Below are 23,115 nucleotides of genomic sequence, written 5' to 3'. Positions count from 1 at the left end.
GTAAAGTTTACAAGTTTTATTGGCTATAATTGGATAACCATGAAGATACTCCACATTTCTCCTTTTAGGTTAATTTTTACAGTGATCAATTATAAATGCTTCAAAAATAACATTTTTTAAAAAAACTGGAATACATAGGGGTTGAAAAAAACAACTTAGTGTTTGAAGAGAAAATTCTAACTCATTCAACCTACCTAATTTTTTAATTCACAGGGCATATAAAAATACTCAATGAGCAAAATGAATACACTAATAGAAATGGTAGTCCATTCCATTTTAAAGTCAACTAAAGTAAGAAAAGGATCACAATGACTGCTACGTTTAGAAAAGACTGCACAGAGACAAGAGAAGCAGGGAGAACAGTTAGCAGTTCTGACAGTAATCAAAGAGATGGATGTTGGGTGGTAGCTGTGGAGCTAGTAATAAGTACTCAAAAATTTGCATCTACTTTGAAGGAGAAGCTGACAAGATTTGCTGCACAAGATTTCTTGCATTCATGGTGTGAAAGTATGAGAGGATTCAAGAATGATACAAAGTTTCTGGCCGGAGTAACCGAAAAATGAAGCTACAATTTACTGAGACAGGAAAGACTACAAGAGAAAAGGTTAGAGGCAAGGGGAATCAGAGGTTTGATCTGGGACATCTTAAGCCCATTAGACATCTAACTGGAGATGTCAAACAGCTACCTGGGATACAAGAGTCTAAAATTCAAGGGAGAGGTCTGAGCTAGAGATGCAAATATGGGGGTCATCACGGTATTAGGGGTTATTTAAATCAACTACTAGGTAAGTGCAAGCACACAAACTACTTCCAAATTTAATTTAAATATTTGTTGACATTTAAATTAACATGTGATTTGTACCCCATAAAATAGACAATTTTCTTCCTCTAACTTAAATCCTTTACATACACCAAATAGATTTATACAAAAGGAAACACAGCTTACAAGTCTAGGAGTAAAAAACAAAACAACAACAACAAAAACAAACTAGTGTTCTGTTTTTGGCCCTAAAAACAGACCTGGAGCTTTTATCATTATTTGATATACTATCCATGCAGGGCAAAATGAACAACAGAGAAGGACTCATAGTACTCAAAGCCAATCCTAATTCTTGTTATCCCTTCTGATAAAGAATTGAATATACAGCTGTCCCTCTGTACCTATGGGAGACTGGTTCAAGGAGCTGCCACAAATACCAAAATCCATGGATACTCAAGTCTCTGTTATAAAATAGCATAGTATTTGCATACAACCTATGCACTCCTCCTGTACACTTAAAATTATCTCTAGATTACTTATAATATCTGATAAAATGTAAATAGTTGTTACATTGTACTGTTTAGAGAATGACAAGAAAAATGTCTGTCCATGTTCAGTAGAGACAGAATATAATTTTTCGAAGATTTTAGATCCATGGTTGGTTGAATCCATGGATACAAAACCCACAGATACAGAGAACCAACTGTATTCTCAAAAGGTGTTCTCATGTAAAGACCTTAACAATAAAATAGATGTTACCTGACAATGATTAATCTAGAGTACAATATGATAATAGTAATCTGAGATCAATGGAAAATGACAGATTCCACTAAGGAAAGTTTCTAGATAATTGAATATCTTGCTAAATATATTTCCATTTGAACCATTATTTATTTTCCCCCTACTTTAACATCTTCTTCTTAAGCCAGGCTCATACTTATTAACATCTTTATCAAAAGAGGCTGCAAGGATTAGATAAACTCAAAGCTATGTTATTGTGCCACTGTTTCTACATAAAATAGCTCCACCCTGCAGTGTAGTTATTCTGTTAATGTCATCTCCTTTCTTTTCTTCTGTTATTTTATTTTGCCTGCACAGAAAATCATATCAATGGCATTTTACTTTTTTTTCTTTTTTTTAGAGACAGGTCTTGCTCTGTCACCCAGGCTAGAGTGGCGTGATCACAGTTCACTGAAGTCTGGATCTCTTGGGCTCAAGTGATCCTCCCACTTTGGCCTCCCAAAGTGCTAGGATTACAGGCATGAGCCACTGCACCTGGCCATTTTACTTTCCTGTCTTCAGTTGTAGTTGCCAGAAATCTGGCCTTCACAAAGGATATACTACATTCACATGGTGCCTAATATTTACAAGCCCTATGGGAAATTTGAACATCTCCACACTCTAGAAAAAATCTTAGTTATGTAGGACAACTTTTTACTCTTATGATATGTATGCATACTGAAGTATTTAGGGGTACAACTTACTTCCAAATGATTCAGAGAAAAAGAAGAATATATATTCAAAAGAGAGAAAGGCCTGGTGCAGTGGCTTATACCTATAACCCTAACACTTTGGGAGGCCAAGGTGGGAGGATTGTTGAGGCCAGCAGTTTGAGACCAGGTTAAGCAATGCAGCAAGCCCCTGTCTCTACCAAAAATTTAAAAAAATTAGTTGGGTATGGTGGCACATGTCTGTAGTCCCCACTACTTGGGAGTCTGAGGATTGCTTGAGAAGTTAGAGGTTGCAGTGAGCTATGATGACACCACTGCATTCTAGCCTGGGCAATAGAGCAAGACTTCATCTCAAAAAAATGAGAGAGAGAGAGAGAGAGAGAGAGATATCAAGCTTGCCAAAGATAACCATTAATAAATTTAGGTGAAAGGCATATAAATGTTAATTGTACTATGTATACTTTCCATCTTTAAGTATAAAAATGTTGAAGATATAAAGTTGGGGGGAATAAAACAGTGTATCAAGCATCTGCATACATATAAAATTGGCAGAAGAATAACGAAATGGAGAAAACAAGTAATTTCTTTAATTTAAAAAAACTAAATACTGAAAAATTACTCACATGTAAGAGTACTAGAAAAATGACCAACAGGTTCTAAGAAGTAGAAAAAACATAACTTGGTCTTGCCACGGGAGAGCTTTGGAGGGCTCTCTCTTTTCACAATTTAAGAACAGTATTTTCATTTCCTGTAACTTTTCTCAAAGTCACCAGGATACCAGTATTTATTAAAGGAAATCTGCCTTTAAAAAACTTTTTTTTCCTCATTACGGAAGTGTATTGTAGAAACACATAACCTGTATTGTAGAAACACATAACCTATAACTCACCACCCAGAGATTTCAAGCTTGTCTGTCCTCAAGCTTTTAAAAATGAATACATATGTAAGTTTATCCTTGACAAAATTGAAATGGTTTTGTGCATAATGAGAACATTCTTTAAGGTGCTTTATTCCCCTTAATTATAAACAACTTTTCACATAAAAAAAAAAAAAAACCTGTAAAGAACTTGACTAAAAGGGCAAATGGCTCAAATACTGTAAGTACAAAGACCCTAAATTATTCTTTGATGGTCAAATGAGCCAATCTACAGGCAAAGGCAAGATCTAAGAACAATAAATAATTCTTCTATGCAATACTTTTAAAGCATGAGCTATGCTTCTTAGAGACAGTATAGTGTTTAAGAGCAGGGATTCTATACTTTCAGAGTAACTTAAAAAGAAAAAAAAAAAAGAGCAGGGATTCTGGTGCCAGACTGACTGTATTCAAATCTTGGCTTCTCCCAAATGATAAATATTTGACTTTTTTTAAGATGGGATATAGTTGTTTTTTTTTTTATTTCACAATATTATTTAGGGGGGTTTCATTACACAAATATCTTATATAATGCTTTAGTCAGGGCTTTTGGTGTGCCAAATACTTGACTTTTCTGATCTTGGATAAGTAACCTTCCCTAATCCTGCTTCCTCATTTGTAAAATGAGAATAACAGAACCTATCTTATAGAGATGTTACGAATATTAAGTTAATACATAACATAAAATGATCTAAGAACAATGCCAGGCACATAATAAGTACTCCAATAAATGTTAGCCATTATGATTACTTTCCATATTCCATGGGTAGGTAGCATCTTACTTCCCAGGAACTCTTCTAAGCAAAAGCTTCCTTTACAATCCTTGAATCCAAAACTTACAACTTTCTGTTCCAATCTAAATTAAAAATAACAGGGCAAAAAACACACAATGAAATTTTCATTAACATCAGGGGGAAAAACAAACAGAGCATATTTTACTGATGGTGGGTCAACATCACCATCTCTGTGTGAGCGATATCATAAAACAAACAACTTTTTTTCTAACTACATCAAAAAAAGTTGATTCTACAACCTCAAGAATAGAAGAAAATCCACAAAAATGTTTTGATATTACAGATCTTCCTACTTACAGAAAAACTCAATTACAATAAATGAGAGGATATGGAAGAATAAGCTAAGGCAGACACATTTCCATTCCTAAAAAAAAAAAAATTGCTTGTAATCAAGTTGTTTTCAATAGACTTTTCACTTGTATAATTTCAAAATTGGTACCAAGAGCATTTTTCCCTAACATTAAAGTATATTTCCTTTCTACTTGAGTCACCAACTGCATCTTAGGCATCATACTGTGCTGATCAATGCTTCTTATATTCGATATATATATTCACTCTGATCTTGAAGCACTAAACACCACAAACAAAACTGTACTCCTGTATGGCAAAGATATGCTTCCAGGAACTATAATGTACTAGAATTTCAGCAATATACTTATATGCCTTTAATATACTCTTGGAAAAGCTACTTCCACAGTGTGACTTCAAACTTAAGTCAGTATCAGTTTCTTCACTAGAAACTAGTCAAATCATCTTCTAGAAGCAAACATCTATATCTATACCTAACGGTTACAAGTGAAAGTTCAAGATAGGAGGGTATATCTACAATTAAAAGCATATTTCAACATACCCACTTTTCAAAATAGGCTAGTCTCTAAGAAGTAAAAATGACACTAACTCAGAAATTAGAGTAAGTAGCTCTTTTGTACACAAAGGGCACAAAACATGAAGGATTAAAATCTACTGAATGTATTAAAACTACCATTAACTTACAAAATACAATTTAAAAATCCAAAAATATAACTGTATGTTTAATGTAGATTTCTATGCTGATTTGAACTCTTTTATATAATTTCTAATAAGTACAGACACAAATCCAGTATAGGAATATGGCCTGCAACCTAACTACACTACTCACACTCACAACATATTCACACCCTCACACACAAAGGCTCCAGCAACCACCCCACTGTTGTCATACATTTACCCCCACACCCTGCATTTCACCCCAAATCCATTTTTATTACCTCACCCTTTTCCCATATTATACCTGAAACATCTGCTTCTGCCTCGTGGTTGAGAACCACTACTCTACAGCTTGCTCTAAACCCAAAGAAAAGGGGCTCCTCCCTACTAAATGGTCTACTGTTCCTAAAGATCCTGGAATCCCTAGAAAATTCCTGTTACTAAATGGGTAAAATTGAATTTTACAGGTTACCAGGATAGTTATAACATTAAATTTTGATTGCTGAATCAATTTATAAAAATGAATGACTATCTGCAACGCTAGCAATGAAACTGTCCTCTCCATTATGCTGGATTAGAATACCTAACCCTTATTATATACTTGAAGGTTCTGATAATACACTGTACTAATGGGGGGGGGTGTCACTTTCTAATTTTACAACAGGAATATTCCAATATTAACAAAAATCATTATGATATTCAGTTTTCTATAATGAGGCTATTTCCATAATATAGCTAACAGCCAGTACTACAAATGCTGCTTCTCTAGAATACAATTTCCGCTGAATGAAAATGGTTGTAACATGTATCCAGAAGTCCAGTCCATTTACCAAGAAATGTATTTAACAATTCTGTGGTCTTAATACTAATATTATAATTCCTGGCCAAGCCCAGTGACTCACACCTATAATCCCTGCACTTTTGGAGGCCAAGGCAGGAGGATTGCTTGTCAAGAGAGTTTAATACCAGCCTGGGCAACACAGTGAGACCCCATCTCTACAAAAAATAAAAAGATTAGCTGGGCATGGTGGCACGTGCCTGTAGTTCTAGCTACTGCAGAAGCTGAGGCAGGAGGATCACTTGAGCCCAGGAGTTTGAGGTGGTAGTGAGCTATGACCGTGCCACTGCACTACAGCCTGGGCAACAAAACAAGACCCTGTCTCTAAAAAAAATAAAATAATAATAATACATACTATAAAACCTAACATGAGCTAGGCACTGTGCTAGGTCCTAAAATAGACAAAGAATAAAGTCACTTCCCTCCAAAAATTCCCACTCTAGTAAAAATATAGATTAGTAAACTAACTATAAACCAGTTTAAAATAAAAAACAGCAATATCTGTAAGATAGAAAAAATAGAGTACAAACAGGAATGACAAGATTTCATTTTTTACTACTTATAAATATCTCAGTATCTGCTTTGCACATACATTTTAACTACACATTAATTTTTAAAAGGATACAAAACTGCATAAATGATATAAATTCATAATAGGCATTTTAAAAGACTAAATGATTAATATTAAAAAGTGATAAAATTGTGTTGGCAGAGGAATTACGGATTTTCTTCAATTCTATTTTCTTATGTTTGGTGATGATGTTCTAATATTTTAACTACTAAAAATAGACTTTATCCATCTGTATTTTGTAACTAATGGATTCCAAATGAAAGTAGGCCTAGACACACATAATTTTGATAATATTTGTATAGCACTTTAAAGTCTCTGTAGCACTTTTGCAAACTAATTCTTGGAAAAAGGGGTAGCAAATTAATATCCCATCAATTCATACACATAGGATTCTATCTGTATTCTTTTGAAAGCTAAATCCTAAGTTCAGAGTTAAATATGTGTGTGTGTGTGTGTGTGTGTTGCCATCATCAATGCAAGCAAGGATAACTGGAAGGAAAAATCTGCTCCACAAATCATATATGTGCATTTGCCTAAAATGCAAATATCACATTATTTTCCCCTATTTGTATTTGAAATAGTAAGTTCACAATTCACATATAATCTTGAACTGAGAAGCTGAATTACAACTTAAAAAAAACAAAACAAAACTTGTTAGTATATCTTTAAACCTAATATCTCCCTCCACTCCAAATTCACTAAACTTCAATAACCCAACTATCTAGCCCATTGCTTTGCAAATAACTAGCCACAGATTATTGAAGGTCTGTGCAAAGTTTTAACCAGTCTCCAAGTATCAGCATGCAAGTATGATAAAATTTCAGACTCAGATACCCATCCCAATCTGTAACCTTCTATCTAGACTCAAAATCTTGGACATTTTCAAATTCAAAGCCTGAGGTCTTCAAAGTTTCATGAAACCATACTCTCTCCAATGTAACTGCCCCTGAGATCTCAGTTCAACAGAGTGAGCCTTCAATAAATTTTGTTAGCTACTCTTAGACAAAATAGCATGAAAAAAGAAAAAAATTAAAATTAAAATAAATTTTGTTAGCTTCACCTTAAACATTTGCCAAGTTGTACCAGTTTTTCTTCCATGTCATTTCTTGTTCTATCCTTATTTTTATAACCACTATTCTAATCCAAGATTCAATCACCCAATTCATCAAGCAGCTAATTTATTCCTTATTGTATCATATCCCAATTTTTCAACATGGACTCCAACCAACACTCCATGATATTCTATATTGTAATTACCATGGCCTAGAATGTAAATAATGAGTCCTGGTTATCATGGTACAGTTACGATTTCTCCTTATCTTCTGCCATGGACTATGTACTCCAGACCAAATATTCCAATAAACATCTTACTAGACTGTATGCCATTCTCCTCTACCTCAAAAAGCATTCCCCAACTTGTTGATTTCCCTCCACCTTAACAAATCCTTACTTCAGCTGCAACTACAACACATACTTGGAACTACATTTTTGTATCTTGGCATTTCATCTACTCTGACAAACTCAGTAATTTTTTACTTTTCTTCTTACTCAACACTGTTGCTTCAAGACTTCTTCTAGTCATAGATACAATAAACCATAGTGACTGAACAGCAATGTTCTCACTGTACACATCTAATACTGTTGAGCTGAAATTCTACAGCTGGATTGTACATATCATAACCAACTTATAATAATTCAACTTATGATTTTTGGACTTTACAATGAGTTTATCATGACATAACCCCCACGGACTATCCCTACTAGTACTAAGGCAAGGCCTTCACACTGCTGGATGGCAACATTACTGCCCTTGCAGGAATCCAACTGGCAGGATTTACTACAGTTTACTACAGTTTTTCCACTTATCCTTAACATTGCTTCCTTTTTCCTAGTATAAAAATTGACATCTGAGGCCAGGCATAGTGGCTCACTCCTGTAATCCTAGCACTCTGGGAGGCCAAGGCAGGAGGATTGCTTGAGGCCAGCCTGAGCAAGAGCATGACCCCATCTCTACAAAAAAATAGAAAAATTAGCCAGGCGTAGTGGCACATACCTGTAGTCTCAGCTACTTGGGAGGCTGAGGCAAGAAAGATCACTTGAGCCCAGGAGTTTGAGGTTGCAGGGAGCTACAAAGACACCACTGTACTCTACCCAGGGCAAGAGCAAGACTCTGCCTCATAAAAAAAAAAAAAAAAAAAAAATTGACAGCTGGACTAGTTAGAATTACCGCTGCTAGATTTTTATTCAGAATGAGATTTTTTTTAGAGTTGCTTGGAAGAATCATTAACAATCATTAAATAAATCAATTCCTCCTTTAAAAGTTAAAAAAAAAAAAAACAACCTGAGGCTCTTTACCATAGCTTGTCACATACAGTTGCCCATGTGAAAAGAAAACCAAATGCAAATTAATTCCTATAATTTAGAGTACCTGCTCCTGTGATTTTGGGCTTGGGGCTCAGATATGAATACACTATACGTTCCTCTGTTCAGTTTTTTCTATTTATTATTTCTCCCCCCCAATTAGTAGCCACATAGGCCTCTCATTGAAACTTTGTGTTAGCAGTGATGGCCAATGACTGCCCTTGCCCTGCCCAAGCCTCTTCATTTTTGGTACTACAAACTACATTTTTGGTACTCCAAATAGACTATATTTTAAGCTAGGCCCTCCCAAAAATATACTCCCAACTTTAGCAAAATTTCTCTAATCATTATAAAACTTTATACAAATCAAAATATCACCAAAACTGTAATACAGTTACTGTAACATAGCTACTTACTGCAAACTAAAAACTAACAGTATCAAGAGCCTGCCATCTACCTTTCCCCAACTTTCCTTTAAATAGAATATCTTTTCTTAATTTACAATTTCCATTCCTGTAGAGAATATTACAATTGGACATTTTAGAATATGTTTAAAATTGACAATCTAGCATACTAGTATGATACTAGAATACTCATGATTCAGATCTAGGATATGATCTATTTACAACCAAATGAGTGTGCATTTTATTTGCTGTGTCTTTCTGGTTATTCATCAGTTTCCTCTCTCCATTCCACCCTGCCTCACTTTACCAAACAAAATATATTAGTACAACATCATCTCAATTGTTCAGAGAGTAAGAACCAGGCAACCTCAACATTAAACTCTACAAAGGCAAAATATGTATGTTAAAACGAGGGGGAGGGAGAAGAAACAAAAAACTACCTAAAACTCATGTACTTTATTCCATAGAAGACTCAGAACTTATTTATGACATTTTACATTCAAGTGTGTCAAATATGATTACTTAGTTTCTGCACAGAAAATAAATTAGAAACAACTAACTAGAAGGTAACATCCTCAAGGTTTGCAAGAAAGCAAAGAAATCTAACCAAAAAGTTGGAAATACTAATAAAACTAGATTCAAGAATAAAAAGCACAATCACCTTAGAATAAATTTTAAATGACAAAATACCATACCATTTCAGTTGTTCTGGGAAAAATAAAAAACAGAAATTATTATATAATAAGGCATAGAACAATAACAGTTGTTCTCTATACTAAACCCCAATCATTTAAGATTAAATTTAGTCCATTTTAAGGAGACAGTAAATGTGTAATACATTTCAGAAAAACTTTCATCAAAAACAGCCAAAATTTTAAGTCTGTTCCCAGAGATTTGTTACATGGGAATCTTCTCATATCTAAACCATTGATCTCCCAACAATGTTAGAAAATTGTATGTAGCTTATTGGATTTATTGTTCTGTTTCATTTTCTTAATTTTAAAAGCAGAGTTTATGCTTGTACCCCATTCTTAAAAGAGGAAAAGCCCAAGTTGATTTTTATTTATATGACCCTCAAGTAATTTTTTCGGTGGTTCTTATCCCAGTACAAAAAAGAAATAGTTTCTTATTTGTTCACTGAGACAAAGAGATGTGGAGAGATTATAACCATCCTTCTATCTAAAAGACCTTCAAATTGTTATTTTTTTTAAAAAAACCAGATTTTTGGCCGGGCGCGGTGGCTCACGCCTGTAATCCTAGCACTCTGGGAGGCCGAGGCGGGTGGATCGCTCGAGGTCAGGAGTTCGAGACCAGCCTGAGCAAGAGTGAGACCCCGTCTCTACTAAAAATAGAAAGAAATTATATGGACAACTAAAATATATATATACAAAAAATTAGCCGGGCATGGTGGCGCATGTCTGTAGTCCCAGCTACTCGGGAGGCTGAGGCAGTAGGATCGCTTAAGCCCAGGAGTTTGAGGTTGCTGTGAGCTAGACTGACGCCACGGCACTCACTCTAGCCTGGGCAAGAGAGTGAGACTCTGTCTCAAAAAAAAAAAAAAAAAAAAAAAAAAAACCAGATTTTTAAAAAAACATCTAATAACTTAATGCTGGATGAAAAGCATATGCCATTGTTTTTAACAACAAATTTTTAAGACTAGAAAAAACAAAGCATTACAAAAAATGTTAAAAGTTGGATAAGCAGACACAGTAAAAATAAACATCTTCTAGAAGTTGAAGCCATGTATACAAGATGAAGCTAAGGTAGACATGTGAACATACCCACAGGACCCAGGCAGGTAATAAAAATGAGTGAAAGCAGGCCAGGTGTATTACCAGCAGGAATGATGCGGACTGCAGTGACTGGTAAGCATATGCCCAGTTTAAAAAGGGCAGCTACTGCCTTAAATTAATGCTCAGCTTCAGGCAACAAGAATGCAGCCCACTACTCCCTGGATTTCTAAGTCTTCCCCAAAAAATCCAGAAATCCATGAATTTCACTGAGAAATTTCCCAATTTTTCAATGTTGATCATGAGCTGAAATTTAAAGACACTGCAAATAAAACACAAAACATATCTCTAAGGCAGTTTAGTCCACAGACCACCTTTGAGCTAATGTGTGAAAACTGCTTTCAAAAACATATGAAGGGGCAATGGATAAAAAGTTCAGGTCAAACTGGCTTGGGTTTGAATGTTTAATTTACCACTTAACAGTGGATTTTGCCAGAAAAATTATCTCTTCAAGCCTCAGTTTCTTCAACTGTAAAATACCACTCCTTTCTCATATATGCCGAAAAGTGAAACTCCTACCACAATATCAGATACACAAATGGTGTCATACAAATGTCCCTTAGGCCCCCTACTCAACCTCTCAGGTCTTTATGAAAATTTTAAGGAAATCAGACCATATACACCCTTAAAGATCTTAAACAAGTTATTAAAAGCACATCAGAATACAAAGAAGTGCCTGCCATGCCCATTCCCCTTAACCCCTGCTAACAGAGGTCCTGTACATACACACAGAAGATACTGCTAATGTTGGGAGAGGGACTCTCAAACTCAAGTTAAAAAGATGAAGAGTCAGAGTTCCTTAAAGATAAACAGTCTGTCCCCTTCATTAATTTCATAAACTCTTATTTGCTGGTAGAAGTCAGAGAATTAGTTTAAGCTTAAGCTGTAATGCTTTTAATGCTTTTGGTCAAACTTCCAGAAAACTTTTTTCTAAAGAGCTTATGGCACAAAACAAAGCACTTACAGCAAATTTTTAAATACAAAAAACGTGTCATGCTCCAAAGTTCATTTCATGTATGATTTCGTCAAATCAAAACATTAAGAGATTATTTACTGCTACAGCTGAAATACCTTTTGACTTCTCAAACACACCAATTAATTTAAAAAAAGAAAGAAAAGACATTAACTCTTCAACATATCTGTATAAAATACATACATAACATATATAAAATTTGTTGGGCTATATCTTACAAGAATAGTTCCAATAAATTTCTGATGTACTTACAAATAATAAAGAAAAGTCTTTTTATGTATATATTTGAGTACATGTTGATGCACTTTGTGAACTCTTAAAATGTTATGGTATATTCCTATTAAATACAAATATGAGAGATGGAACTGAGCTAGAAATGGACAGCATTAGGAAAGTTTACATTTTATGACTTTAATTCTCCCTTCTAACTTCCCACCCCAGTCATTTGTAGAGCAAGAAAAGATCCACACAAAACAGTGATGGACAAATTAGGAAGGAGGAAGCAACTAAACGGGTTTATTAAGTACCTGAAAAAGGTTGATACCTTAAAATTAAATCTGTATTTCCACTGCTTCCAATCTACACATATTCATTTCTCATGTTAAAACAAATATATATTCAATATGAATGTACTGTACGTTACAAAACATCATCATATAAGCATCTTACGAACCTGACCGTAAACAGTTCAGATTAGATGAAAACAGCATATATTACAATAAAATTATCAATATCTCCATGTACCTAAAAGCTGCAATACTGATGCTAATTTTAAAATGAAAAATTTCTCTTTGTGCTTTTTTGAAAAAGTTCTGCTTAACAGAAACATAAAATTAGCCTTTTAACTAACATTTAATGCAATAAAGGACACAACTTCTGAACTCAGAAAACTTCCGTGTAAGGGTCTTAACCTGCAAAGATTATGTTGTTCAATTACTTTTTCTTCAAGCAACAGACTACATTAGTTTCTTACTGTTTTCATTTTTTTAGAAAGGACATTTTATATACTACTACTTAACAGTTTAAAATGCCTCATGTTTGTCTTACTTTTTATTATCTCACAGAGAACAATGTCTTAACTTCTGAATATAATCACAAAAAGTGAAAACAGCCGGAAAAGCCATTTGTTGGAAGCCACATTTAAAACACAAATACAAATGGCAGGTAAAAATGCCCTCATAGAGGGTCTCCAGCACATGATCCTTTTTAAAAGTAAACGTCTACTAGCAGCTCTTAAACTAAAATGTTTACCTAACAAATGAACGCAACAAACTACAACAGAAGTCTGCCTACACAGCATCATCCTCGAACTAAGTACAGTACGGAAACATGCTTGGCCCTGCAGTCATTAAGTAAAAGTGACAAAGAAAAGGCCAGAAACAATAAACTATACAAAATATTCAAATATTTTCTAAATTATCAAACTAGGCTACAGACACTCATGGTAAGCATTCATGAAAATTTTTCAATTCGATGCTTTTAAGCATACTTTGAGGTTTTTAAGTATACTTTAAGGCAGGTCAAAAAGTTTACCTAAAATAAAGCACTTTACACAAGAACAAAATGATGTAGCTGGTCCTGGGATACACTGGAAATAAAAATCATCGCCTTTAAAATGCGAGTCAAGAAATTATACGCTTTCAGCAAATTTAACTTTAATATGAACGGAGGAGGGGGCACTGTTTTGACAATCCACTAACTACACAGTACGTCTATTCCACCCGAGAGTTTAAGAAAACTCCTCAAGTTGGGTCACCCTAGGACCAAACTTTTACTCCGAGAAGTCCAACCCTGCCTTACAGATCAAAGAACACCCAGAAACGGCTCACCCTTTCCAACAAACCCTTTCCCCTGGGCCACAAAATGTTTTCAATGAACACAAACACACCATCCCGCGATCGCTCTCCCAACACAGGGCAGGCACATGGAGAGCCGAAGCCGCTCAGCCCAGACAAGCGGGAGATGACGGTGACCACTCCGCAGGCAGCCCCTCTGCAGAACCGGGTCGGTCAGGATCGCCGAGCCCGGTAAAGAACAATACACGAGCCCAGCCGCAAACATCACAACTTCCCTCGAATCTGCGCGGTCTCGGCGGCGGAGCGGACCCGGAATCCGCCACGGGGTACGGGCTGGGGGCTGGGGAAGATGGTGAGGAGGGTGAGCGCCGAACGAGGACAGCGAGACGGCCAGCCCCGCCGCGGCTGCCTGCGCCGGCGCGCGCCGAGCGGACCGAAGGGATGCGGCCACCGGCCTGGGCTCCACACCTCTCGCCCAGCGACCCGGATCTCCCGACTTCTCTTCTCAGGGAGCCGACTCCCGCCTCCCGTGCCGCCAGGGCTGTGGGGGGCAGGGAAGGCCTCGCCGGAGGCTCGGAGCCTCCTCGGCCCGCCACGTAAGGGAACGCGGTCGGTGCGCTGGGGACAATAGGGAGCCGGGAGCGGGAAGCGCGGCGCGCCCGAGTGGCGCCGCTGGCCGGCCGGGCTGACTGACGCGCCGGCGGCGCGGCGCGACGGGGCTCCGCTCGGCCCGGCCGCCGCTCAGCCGTGGTCGCTGCGCCCCCGGCGCTCGCGGTCGTGCCTCACCTCCCAGCCCCGCCGCCCAGGAGAGGAGCAGAATTAACACTCTCAGCAACACCATCTTCCGCTGCCGCCGCCTCCTCACGGGTTAACAGCAGCACATCGATCCGGAGGGAGAAGCTAAAGGGGCTTGGTCCAGAGCCTCCTCGGGAAGCCGGGACCTCCCCCGGCAGAAGAAACGACGAAGCACCTCCCTCTCGCTCCACTTCAGGGGCCGGCAACGCTCCTAGCGCCTCCAAAACAGGGACCTCCCGCCCCCTCGTTCGCTTCCTTCCTCCCTGCCCCGCGTTCCTTCCCTCGCTCCTTCCCTCTTCTCTACTCCCCTCCCCCGAACCCCGGGCCTCCGCCTCCTTCCTTACCATGTGATGTGTGGGCGCCCAACCGGCTCGCGGAGCCGCGCCCCTACCTCACGCCCCTCCTCGTCCCCCAGGCGCTTCAGGGGCGCGCGCATGCGCACGGGGGCCGATTCCCGGGCAGCTAGGCCCGCCGCCGCTTCCTGTCCGCCGGCGGAGAGCTGGGATTGGGCTTGGGAGGCGGGGTTTCCTGTGGTCCCGCCCGCGAACGAGAGCGCGCCTACGCGGTGAGAGCGCTCCGCTACGTCTTAACGCCGTTGAAGACTGTCCCGCTTCTCAACAAGTAACAAAGGTTTGTGTTTCTTTTTCTGTTTCGCGTGATGCACCACAGCTACTAAGTAAACAAAAACAAAGTCCCAATAGCAGTAATTATAGCGGCGACAGCCACCGGTGACCGGAACATTAATGTAAAGACCTTCAAGCAGCAAGAAGAAAAGACACCATGCATGAGGTGTAGTTTTCTGAGCTCTTCACAAATTTGTATCACAAACTAGGCCTTAGCCTTTGTGAAAGCATGCCGCCGACCAGACGGCCCTAAATCTCCAGCGCAGAAAATGTCCTCCTTACCTCTCTGTCCCATCTCTGAAGTAAACCCCCTCATATCTTCTCCCCCAACTTGTTTAAAGCTCATATTTGGTATCTCAGTAACTCATTTTGATTTTTTAAACTTATGTTTCATTAACTAAGAATTTTTGATGGCATTTAATTAGGTATTCTTCATCTATTTGGCATCCTGCTTGAATAAGCTTAATTAGGGAACATAAATACTAATATTATTGCTACTAATAATCAATTAGAATTCTTATACTTTTACCTTGTATATGTTATACAGTTTATTGCCATTACTATTAGTCAACAGTGTGCTTCTTTAATTCTCAGTTTGAGAAATGAATGATTATAGTTTTGTTCCAATGTTAGTAAGCTCAAAAATGCAATCAGGTTTCAAAACCATCATTAATGTATGGAATCATCAGAGGATGGCAGAATCTGATGAATGGGGGGGGGGTTTGTCCTTTCTTAAAAGATCCAATCTTAGAATATGGTTACCTACAGACATTGCATATCACCTGTGCTTTTTACTATTCTCTTGTGGTAGTGCTGTCAACAAATGATGTTTTCATTTTCTATATAGTAGACCATCTTGTAGCATGTTTTGTGTTGCATATTATTATTTTTTTTATTTTTTCAGAGACTGAGTCTTGCTGTTGCCCAAGCTGGAATACAGTGGATGATCATAACTCATTGCAGCCTCTTGAATTCCTGGACTCAAGCGATCCTCCTGCCTCAGTCTCCAGAATACCTGGAACTACAGGTAGGCACCACCATGCCCACCTAATTTTTTTTTTTTTTTTTTTTTTTTTTGAGATGGGGTGTCTCACTATATTGCCCAGGCTGGTCTTGAACTCCTGGCCTCAAGCAATCCTCCTGAATAGGCATCCCATAGTGCTGGGATTATAGGCATGAGCCACCCCACCCAGCCTATTTTTTATAATGAATTCCAGCAATTAGAGACAATTGGCACTTTCCCTTAAAATTCAACTGGAAAAAAATCCAAAACTATATTTTACTACAAAGGCGATCACTGAAAATTACATTTAAACTTTTATTTGTAAAGCATGAATGGCATTACATACCAGCATCATAATGAATGGTATTTTGTTTGAAGTCTTAACGTATTCATTATTAATATTTTACAAATGTTTGGAAAGCTGATGAAATGCAGAAGTATAAGGTCTGCATCTATGCCATTACAAACTGCTTGGGTTCCACTCCCAGCTCTACCATTTATAAACTGTGTGACTTTGACCAAGTTATTTCACCTTTCTAACCTCAATATTTCTTTTGTAAAATGTGAACGAAAAAATATTTGCCTCATGACATTGTTTTAATGAATAAATTTAAATGGGTTAACATTTGTAAAGCGATTATAACAGTGCCTGGCAGATAGTGTTTGCTATATAAGTGTTAAGTAAAAATATATAAATATCATGGTCCTTCCATGAACACTCAAACATCCATTTGAAAGCACTAATTATTTTAATAGCATTATTTCCTCAGCAGCGATACACAGTTTTGATGTTACCAGCATAAAAAAGTTATTTTCAAGTTTTAGTAGAGAAATTCAGCTAGAAAACAAATGGTCATATACTATATGGTATATTAGATCAGCAATACTAGAGGAAAATGTTTGTTGCACAGACTTAAGGCCAATCCTGGTAAACATTTCAACAGTTACTTTTTTTTTTTTTTTTTTTTTTGAGACAGAGTCTCGCTCTGTTGCCCGGGCTAGAGTGAGTGCCGTGGCGTCAGCCTCGCTCACAGCAACCTCAAACTACTGGGCTCAAGTGATCCTCCTGCCTCAGCCTCCCGAGTAGCTGGGACTCCAGGCACCACCATGCCCGGCTAATTTTTCTGTATATATTTTTAGTTGTCCAGATAATTTCTTTCTATTTTTTAGTAGAGACGAGGTCTCGCTCTTGCTCAGGCTGGTCTCAAACTCCTGACCTTGAGCGATCCACCCGCCTCGGCATCCCAGAGTGCTAGGATTACAGGTGTGAGCCACCTCGCCCAGCAACAGTTACATTTTTAATTTTCAACTTCTAAACTACCTGCTAGATGTCCCACTGTCATGCCAAACTCAATATATTTAACTTCTTATCTCTGATAATGGCACCACCACTCTCCCAAGAACTTGGAATCATCTTAGATTCTTCTTCCCTTATCACCAAATCATATTGAGTCTTCCCTAAAAATGTCTTTCTTGTGCTTTTAATCCTTCCCTTCCCACTGCTGTTACTCTGATTCACACAATTATTTTCTCTTGCTTAGATTGCTGCAGGACTGCTAATTCATCTCCCTTACTCCAGTCTCTCTTACTTCTGGTCTTGCTTTCAAACCTCACCTTAATGCACTGCAATTTGTTTCCACCTAGCTTCCTAAGGGGCTATACTTGCTAGGGCCATCAAAGATCTGTTAGTTATCAATGTCACTGGATACCTTCACTCCCTACCTTACTGGACCTGTCCAATAATTAACACTGTCTCCTCAAAAACTTCCAATATTTTCTGAGACCTTGCTCACTCTCGATTTTCTTCCTTTTTTTTTTTTTTTTTTCTTTTTTTGAAACAGAGGTTTGCTCTATCACCCCAGGTGATGTGCAGTGGTGTCATCATAGCTCAATGCAACCTCAGACTCCTGGGCTCAAGCAGTCCTCCTCCTCAGCCTTCCGAGGAACTGGGACTGCAGGCACTCACCAGACACCCAGTTAATTTTTTTTTTTTTTTTAGTAGAGATGGGATCTCACTCTTGCTAAGGCTGCTCTTGAACTCCTGAGCTCAAGCAGTCCTCCTGCCTTGGCCTCCCAGAGTGCTAAGATTACAGGTGTCAGCCACCACACCACACCTGGCCTCTTCCTTACTTTTAACTATGCCTTCATCTCTTTCCTGGGGCCTTTTCTTCACTTTACCCCTTAAATGTTAGTGTTCCTCAGTATTTTTTTCTTTGGTTTTCTTATCTTCTAATTCTTCACTTGCATGATTATCTTTTACTGCCACCAAATGTATATGACTCACTAGGCTATACTCCATGAAAACAAAGCCTGGGTCTGTCTTGTTCTGAATTATAACCCAATGCCTAGCACATAGTCAGCACTTTTCCTAGACCTATGTCCCAAGCCCCAGACCTATATCCTAGTTATACCACTTCGTAGTTGTGTGACTTTGGCTAAGTTAAGATATCTATGCCACAGTTTCCTAATCTTTACAATGGAGAAAATAGTATCACCTACCTCAGAGGGTTGCTATGAGGGTTAATAAGTTAACACTTGTAAAGCACTAAGAACAATGCATGGCACAGCATTATAAAATTTTAGTTATTATTACGTATCTAACACTAACTAGCCATTTCCTCCCTGAAGAACAGAGCCACACCAAATAACATGTCCCAAACTGAACAAACCCCTACATCAACCCTAGCTAAACATTTTCCTCTTAAATTCCCTATTTTGGTTAATGGCAACATCATCCACTCAATTACCTTAACTCCTCTCCCATCCTGATAGATAATCAAATCATCTTTAATCTCTATCATATGAAATCCCTCTACCTACCTTTACTTCCACAGCCCAAGCTTTGGTCTCCCTGTCTCACATACCCACTGCCTGACCTTTTGCCCCACTGGTCTTTTTAAAAAATATATCCTTTTATCCCCAGCTGAAATACAAGATCTTCATGATCTGGTCATTGCCTTTCTTGCCAGCTTCATCTTTCACCACTTCTTTTCTTACTTTTTTTTTTTTTTTGACACATTTTATTCAGACAGCAGTCTGATCACACATGGTCCAAGAACACTCAAATAATAAATCAAATGTAATCAGATGTTAAAGATTGATTTTTGAACAGTAGCCAATGATGCCACACTTGTCTACTCTCTGTTGAATATAAAACCACATCGATACCTCAGTGGCCACCAAACACCATTCAGCACAGCTCCCCTAACTGTGAGCTGTTTGAAGCTACCAGTTTGAGCCCTATTTGACTATTTTAAACTCTGGGCCGGGCGCGGTGGCTCACGCCTGTAATCCTAGCACTCTGGGAGGCCGAGGTGGGCGGATCGTTTGAGCTCAGGAGTTCGAGACCAGCCTGAGCAAGAGCGAGACCCCATCTCTACCAAAAATAGAAAGAAATTATATGGACAGCTAAAAATATATATAGAAAAAATTAGCCGGGCATGGTGGCGCATGCCCGTAGTCCCAGCTACTCGGGAGGCTGAGACAGGAGGATCGCTTGAGCTCAGGAGTTTGAGGTTGCTGTGAGCTAGGCTGACGCCACGGCCGGCACTCACTCTAGCCTGGGCAACAGAGTAAGACTCTGTCTCAAAAAAAAAATAAATAAATAAACTCTGAATAGCTGTAGGGATTGTAGCAGGGTTTGGAGGAACCAACTCAACCCTGGCCAAAATGTACCCAGTTGGGTCTTCAAGTAAGTCACAGCAGTGTTCACCAGTGTTGGAGCCCTCTCCATGGGGTAATGGACAAACTGGGCCATGCCGTGGTTCTAGGATAGAAAGTCCATTATCCCCCAACAGCTGGTTCTTTCTTTGTCTTCTAAAACTGACAAGGACACAAATCGGAATAACAGTAGTAGATGGCAGTAACTAAGGAAATGGAAGTTTAAAGAACTTAAATAAGTTGCCCAAAGTCAAAAAGCTAGTGTGTGGCAGAACCAAGGCCCAAAGTTAAATCTGCCTCTAGAGTATGTACTTTAATCACAGTAGGCTCCTGTTGCAGTTAGTTTCCCAAACACTTACCACTTCTCTCTTTAACACCTTTGCACATGTTATTCCCTACAGGAGCAATGCCTCTCCCATTTATTCTTTTTTTTTTTTTTTTTTTTAATTTTCTTTTCTTCTCGTTGCGCAGTAGTGGTAGCAGCTTCTACATTCGGTCCTTGAGCCCTGCAGCTGCTGCTCGTGCTTAGCTGCTAGGAATCCCTGTCAGCGAGCTCGTAGGAGCTTGAAATCATTGTCGTGCCTCCAACTCACCGCTGAAAAAAATGGTTGAAGCAGATCGCCCAGGAAAGCTCTTCATTGGTGGGCTTAATACAGAAACAAATGAGAAAGCCCTTGAAGCAGTATTTGGCAAATATGGACGAATAGTGGAAGTACTCTTAATGAAAGACAGAGAAACCAACAAATCAAGAGGATTTGCTTTTGTCACCTTTGAAAGCCCAGCAGATGCTAAGGATGCAGCCCGAGACATGAATGGAAAGTCTTTAGATGGAAAAGTCATCAAAGTGGAACAAGCCACCAAACCATCATTTGAAAGTGGTAGACGTGGGCCACCTCCACCTCCAAGAAGCAGAGGCCCTCCAAGAGGTCTTAGGGGTGGAAGAGGAGGAAGTGGAGGAACCAGGGGACCTCCCTCATGGGGAGGGCACATGGATGATGGTGGCTATTCCGTAGATTTTAACATGAGTTCTTCCAGGGGACCACTCCCAGTAAAAAGAGGACCACCACCACGAAGTGGGGGTCCTCCTCCTAAAAGATCTGCCCCTTCAGGACCAGTTCGCAGCAGCAGTGGAATGGGAGGAAGAGCTCCTATATCACGTGGAAGAGATAGTTATGGAGGCCCACCTCGAAGGGAACCCCTGCCCTCTCGTAGAGATGTTTATTTGTCCCCAAGAGATGATGGATATTCTACTAAAGACAGCTGTTCAAGCAGAGATTACCCAAGTTCTCGTGATACCAGAGATTATGCACCACCACCAAGAGATTATACTTACCGTGATTATGGTCATTCCAGTTCACGTGATGACTATCCATCAAGAGGCTATAGTGATAGAGATGGATATGGTCGTGATCGTGACTATTCACATCATCCAAGTGGAGGTTCCTACAGAGATTCATATGAGAGCTATGGTAACTCACGTAGTGCTCCACCTACACGAGGGCCCCCGCCATCTTATGGTGGAAGCAGTCGCTATGATGATTACAGCAGCTCACGTGACGGATATGGTGGAAGTCGAGACAGTTACTCAAGCAGCCGAAGTGATCTTTACTCAAGTGGTCGTGATCGGGTTGGCAGACAAGAAAGAGGGCTTCCCCCTTCTATGGAAAGGGGGTACCCTCCTCCACGTGATTCCTACAGCAGTTCAAACCGTGGAGCACCAAGAGGTGGTGGCCGTGGAGGAAGCCGATCTGATAGAGGGGGAGGCAGAAGCAGATACTAGAAACAAACAAAACTTTGGACCAAAATCCGTGTTCAAAGAAACAAAACAAAAAGTGGAAACTATTATCATAACTACCCAAGGACTACTAAAAGGAAAAAATTGTGTTACCCTTTTAAAATTTCCTGTTAAGTTCCCCTCCATAATTTTTATGTTCTTGTGAGGAAAAAAGTAAAACATGTTTAATTTTATTTGACTTTGTGGCATTGCTTTCAACAAGCAAATGTTAAATGTATAAGACTTGACTTGTTGTACTAGTGTTGTAATTTTCCAAGTAAAAGTATCCCTAAAAGCCACTTCGTATCTGATTTTTTCCAGTAAATGAGGCAAGCAATTCTAAGGTCTTCCATAAACATCTGGCCATCTAAAATGGAGAGATGAATCAATCTGCCTATACAAACAAGCTAGCTATTAGAGGGTGGTTGGGTATGCTACTTCTAGGATTTCAGGGTGTCTTCAAACTGAAATCTCAATCTTCTCAGTATGAAAAACTTGAGATCAAATGCCTATGTAAGGAAAGTACTATTCACCCAGTAAACCCAAAACAAGTGGATAATGCTGGCCATATTTTGTCTTTCTGACATTTCCTTGGGAATCTGCAAGAACCTCCCCTTTCCCCTCCCCCAGTAGGACCATTTAAGTGTGTGTTAAACAATTACAGAATACTAAATAAAAAGTTTGGCCAAAACCCAAAAAAATAATAATAATGATTTTCTTTTCTTTTTTTTTTTTTTTGATACAGATTTTTGCTCTGTTGCCCAGGCTAGAGTGCCGTGGTGTCAGCCTAGCTCACAGCAACCTCAAACTCAAGGGCTCAAACAATCCTTCTGCCTCAGCCTCCCAAGTAGCTGGGACTACAGGCATGCGTCACCATGCCCAGCTGATTTTTTCTATATATTTTTAGTTGTCCAGCTAATTTCTTTCTATTTTTAGTAGAGACAGTGTCTCACTCTTGCTCAGGCTGGTCTTGAACTCCTGACCTTGAGTGATCCTCCTGCCTCGGCTTCCCACAGTGCTAGGATTACAGGCGTGAGCCACCATTTATTCTTATATTCTACAAAATTAGGCTTAGAGAATCCCTTCAATAATTCATTTTAAGATACTTTTTTTTTGGATTTTACTTGCTGTGTAAAAGAGGAGTCAAGAAAAACACAAAATCTACTGGGGGAAGGAGAACAGTGAAATTATTCATAACTTAAGGTATTTATAAGGTATGTAATAATTGTCAAATTCCTTTAAAATGTAAAGAAATAGATGCTTCTTCCCTTCTGTAAAATCTTATCTATTTGTTAATATTTATTTATTTATTAGAGATGAGATCTCACTCTGTCACCCAGGCTGGAGTACAGTGGCATGAACATAGCTCACTGCAACCTCAAACTCCTGGGCTCAAGGGATGGTCCCACAGTAGCCTCTGGGTAGCTAGGACTATAGGCACCTGGCTCCATTTACATACTTCTAATGTAGTTTTATCAAACTGTATTGTATTTGTTTATTTAATATCATCCCTAATTCTTGAGACAGGTATGAATCACATATTATAGGGGTTTTAAAACAGAACCTCACAAAGTTTAGCAAATATATATCTAACACATGTTCATTAAAGCTCAATACTAGAATAGGCTCCACTCCATAAATTT

The 23,115-nt window shown here is 38.8% G+C and overlaps 2 protein-coding genes across 4 annotated transcripts in view; one reads left to right on the top strand and one right to left on the bottom strand.

Annotated features, from left to right (window-relative positions):
- The window catches only part of ADAM10 (ADAM metallopeptidase domain 10), a 127,583-nt gene extending 112,904 nt beyond the window's left edge, over nt 1-14,679 (bottom strand). The window contains exon 1 of the mRNA XM_069483412.1: nt 14,404-14,679. Within this exon, the coding sequence (XP_069339513.1) occupies nt 14,404-14,458 (55 nt within the window). The 5' untranslated portion in view covers nt 14,459-14,679. The remainder of the gene's footprint in view (nt 1-14,403) is intronic.
- A 298-nt stretch (nt 14,680-14,977) lies between these two features.
- LOC138375630 (RNA-binding motif protein, X chromosome-like) lies at nt 14,978-21,535 on the top strand. 3 transcript variants are annotated; one of them, XM_069459387.1, is made up of 3 exons: nt 14,978-15,042; nt 15,940-16,062; nt 20,173-21,535. In XM_069459387.1, the coding sequence occupies exon 3, from the start codon at nt 20,303-20,305 to the stop codon at nt 21,476-21,478; it is 1,176 nt and encodes a 391-aa protein (XP_069315488.1). In that variant the 5' UTR covers nt 14,978-15,042; nt 15,940-16,062; nt 20,173-20,302; the 3' UTR covers nt 21,479-21,535. The 3 variants fall into 3 exon arrangements, with proteins under 3 accessions (XP_069315488.1, XP_069315481.1, XP_069315497.1); XM_069459380.1 differs by having other exon boundaries at nt 20,170-21,535; XM_069459396.1 differs by lacking the exon at nt 14,978-15,042 and adding an exon at nt 15,168-15,201 and having other exon boundaries at nt 20,170-21,535.
- Nucleotides 21,536-23,115: the final 1,580 nt, after the last annotated feature.

This window comes from Eulemur rufifrons, chromosome 2 (genome assembly GCF_041146395.1).
Source record: "Eulemur rufifrons isolate Redbay chromosome 2, OSU_ERuf_1, whole genome shotgun sequence".
Classification (NCBI taxonomy): domain Eukaryota; kingdom Metazoa; phylum Chordata; class Mammalia; order Primates; family Lemuridae; genus Eulemur; species Eulemur rufifrons.
This window is presented reverse-complemented; position numbering and strand designations above follow the sequence as displayed.

Bases quoted from the DNA above. Each gene is read 5' to 3' on its own strand.
- LOC138375630 (XM_069459387.1), top strand. From the start codon at position 20,303: ATGGTTGAAGCAGATCGCCCAGGAAAGCTCTTCATTGGTGGGCTTAAT.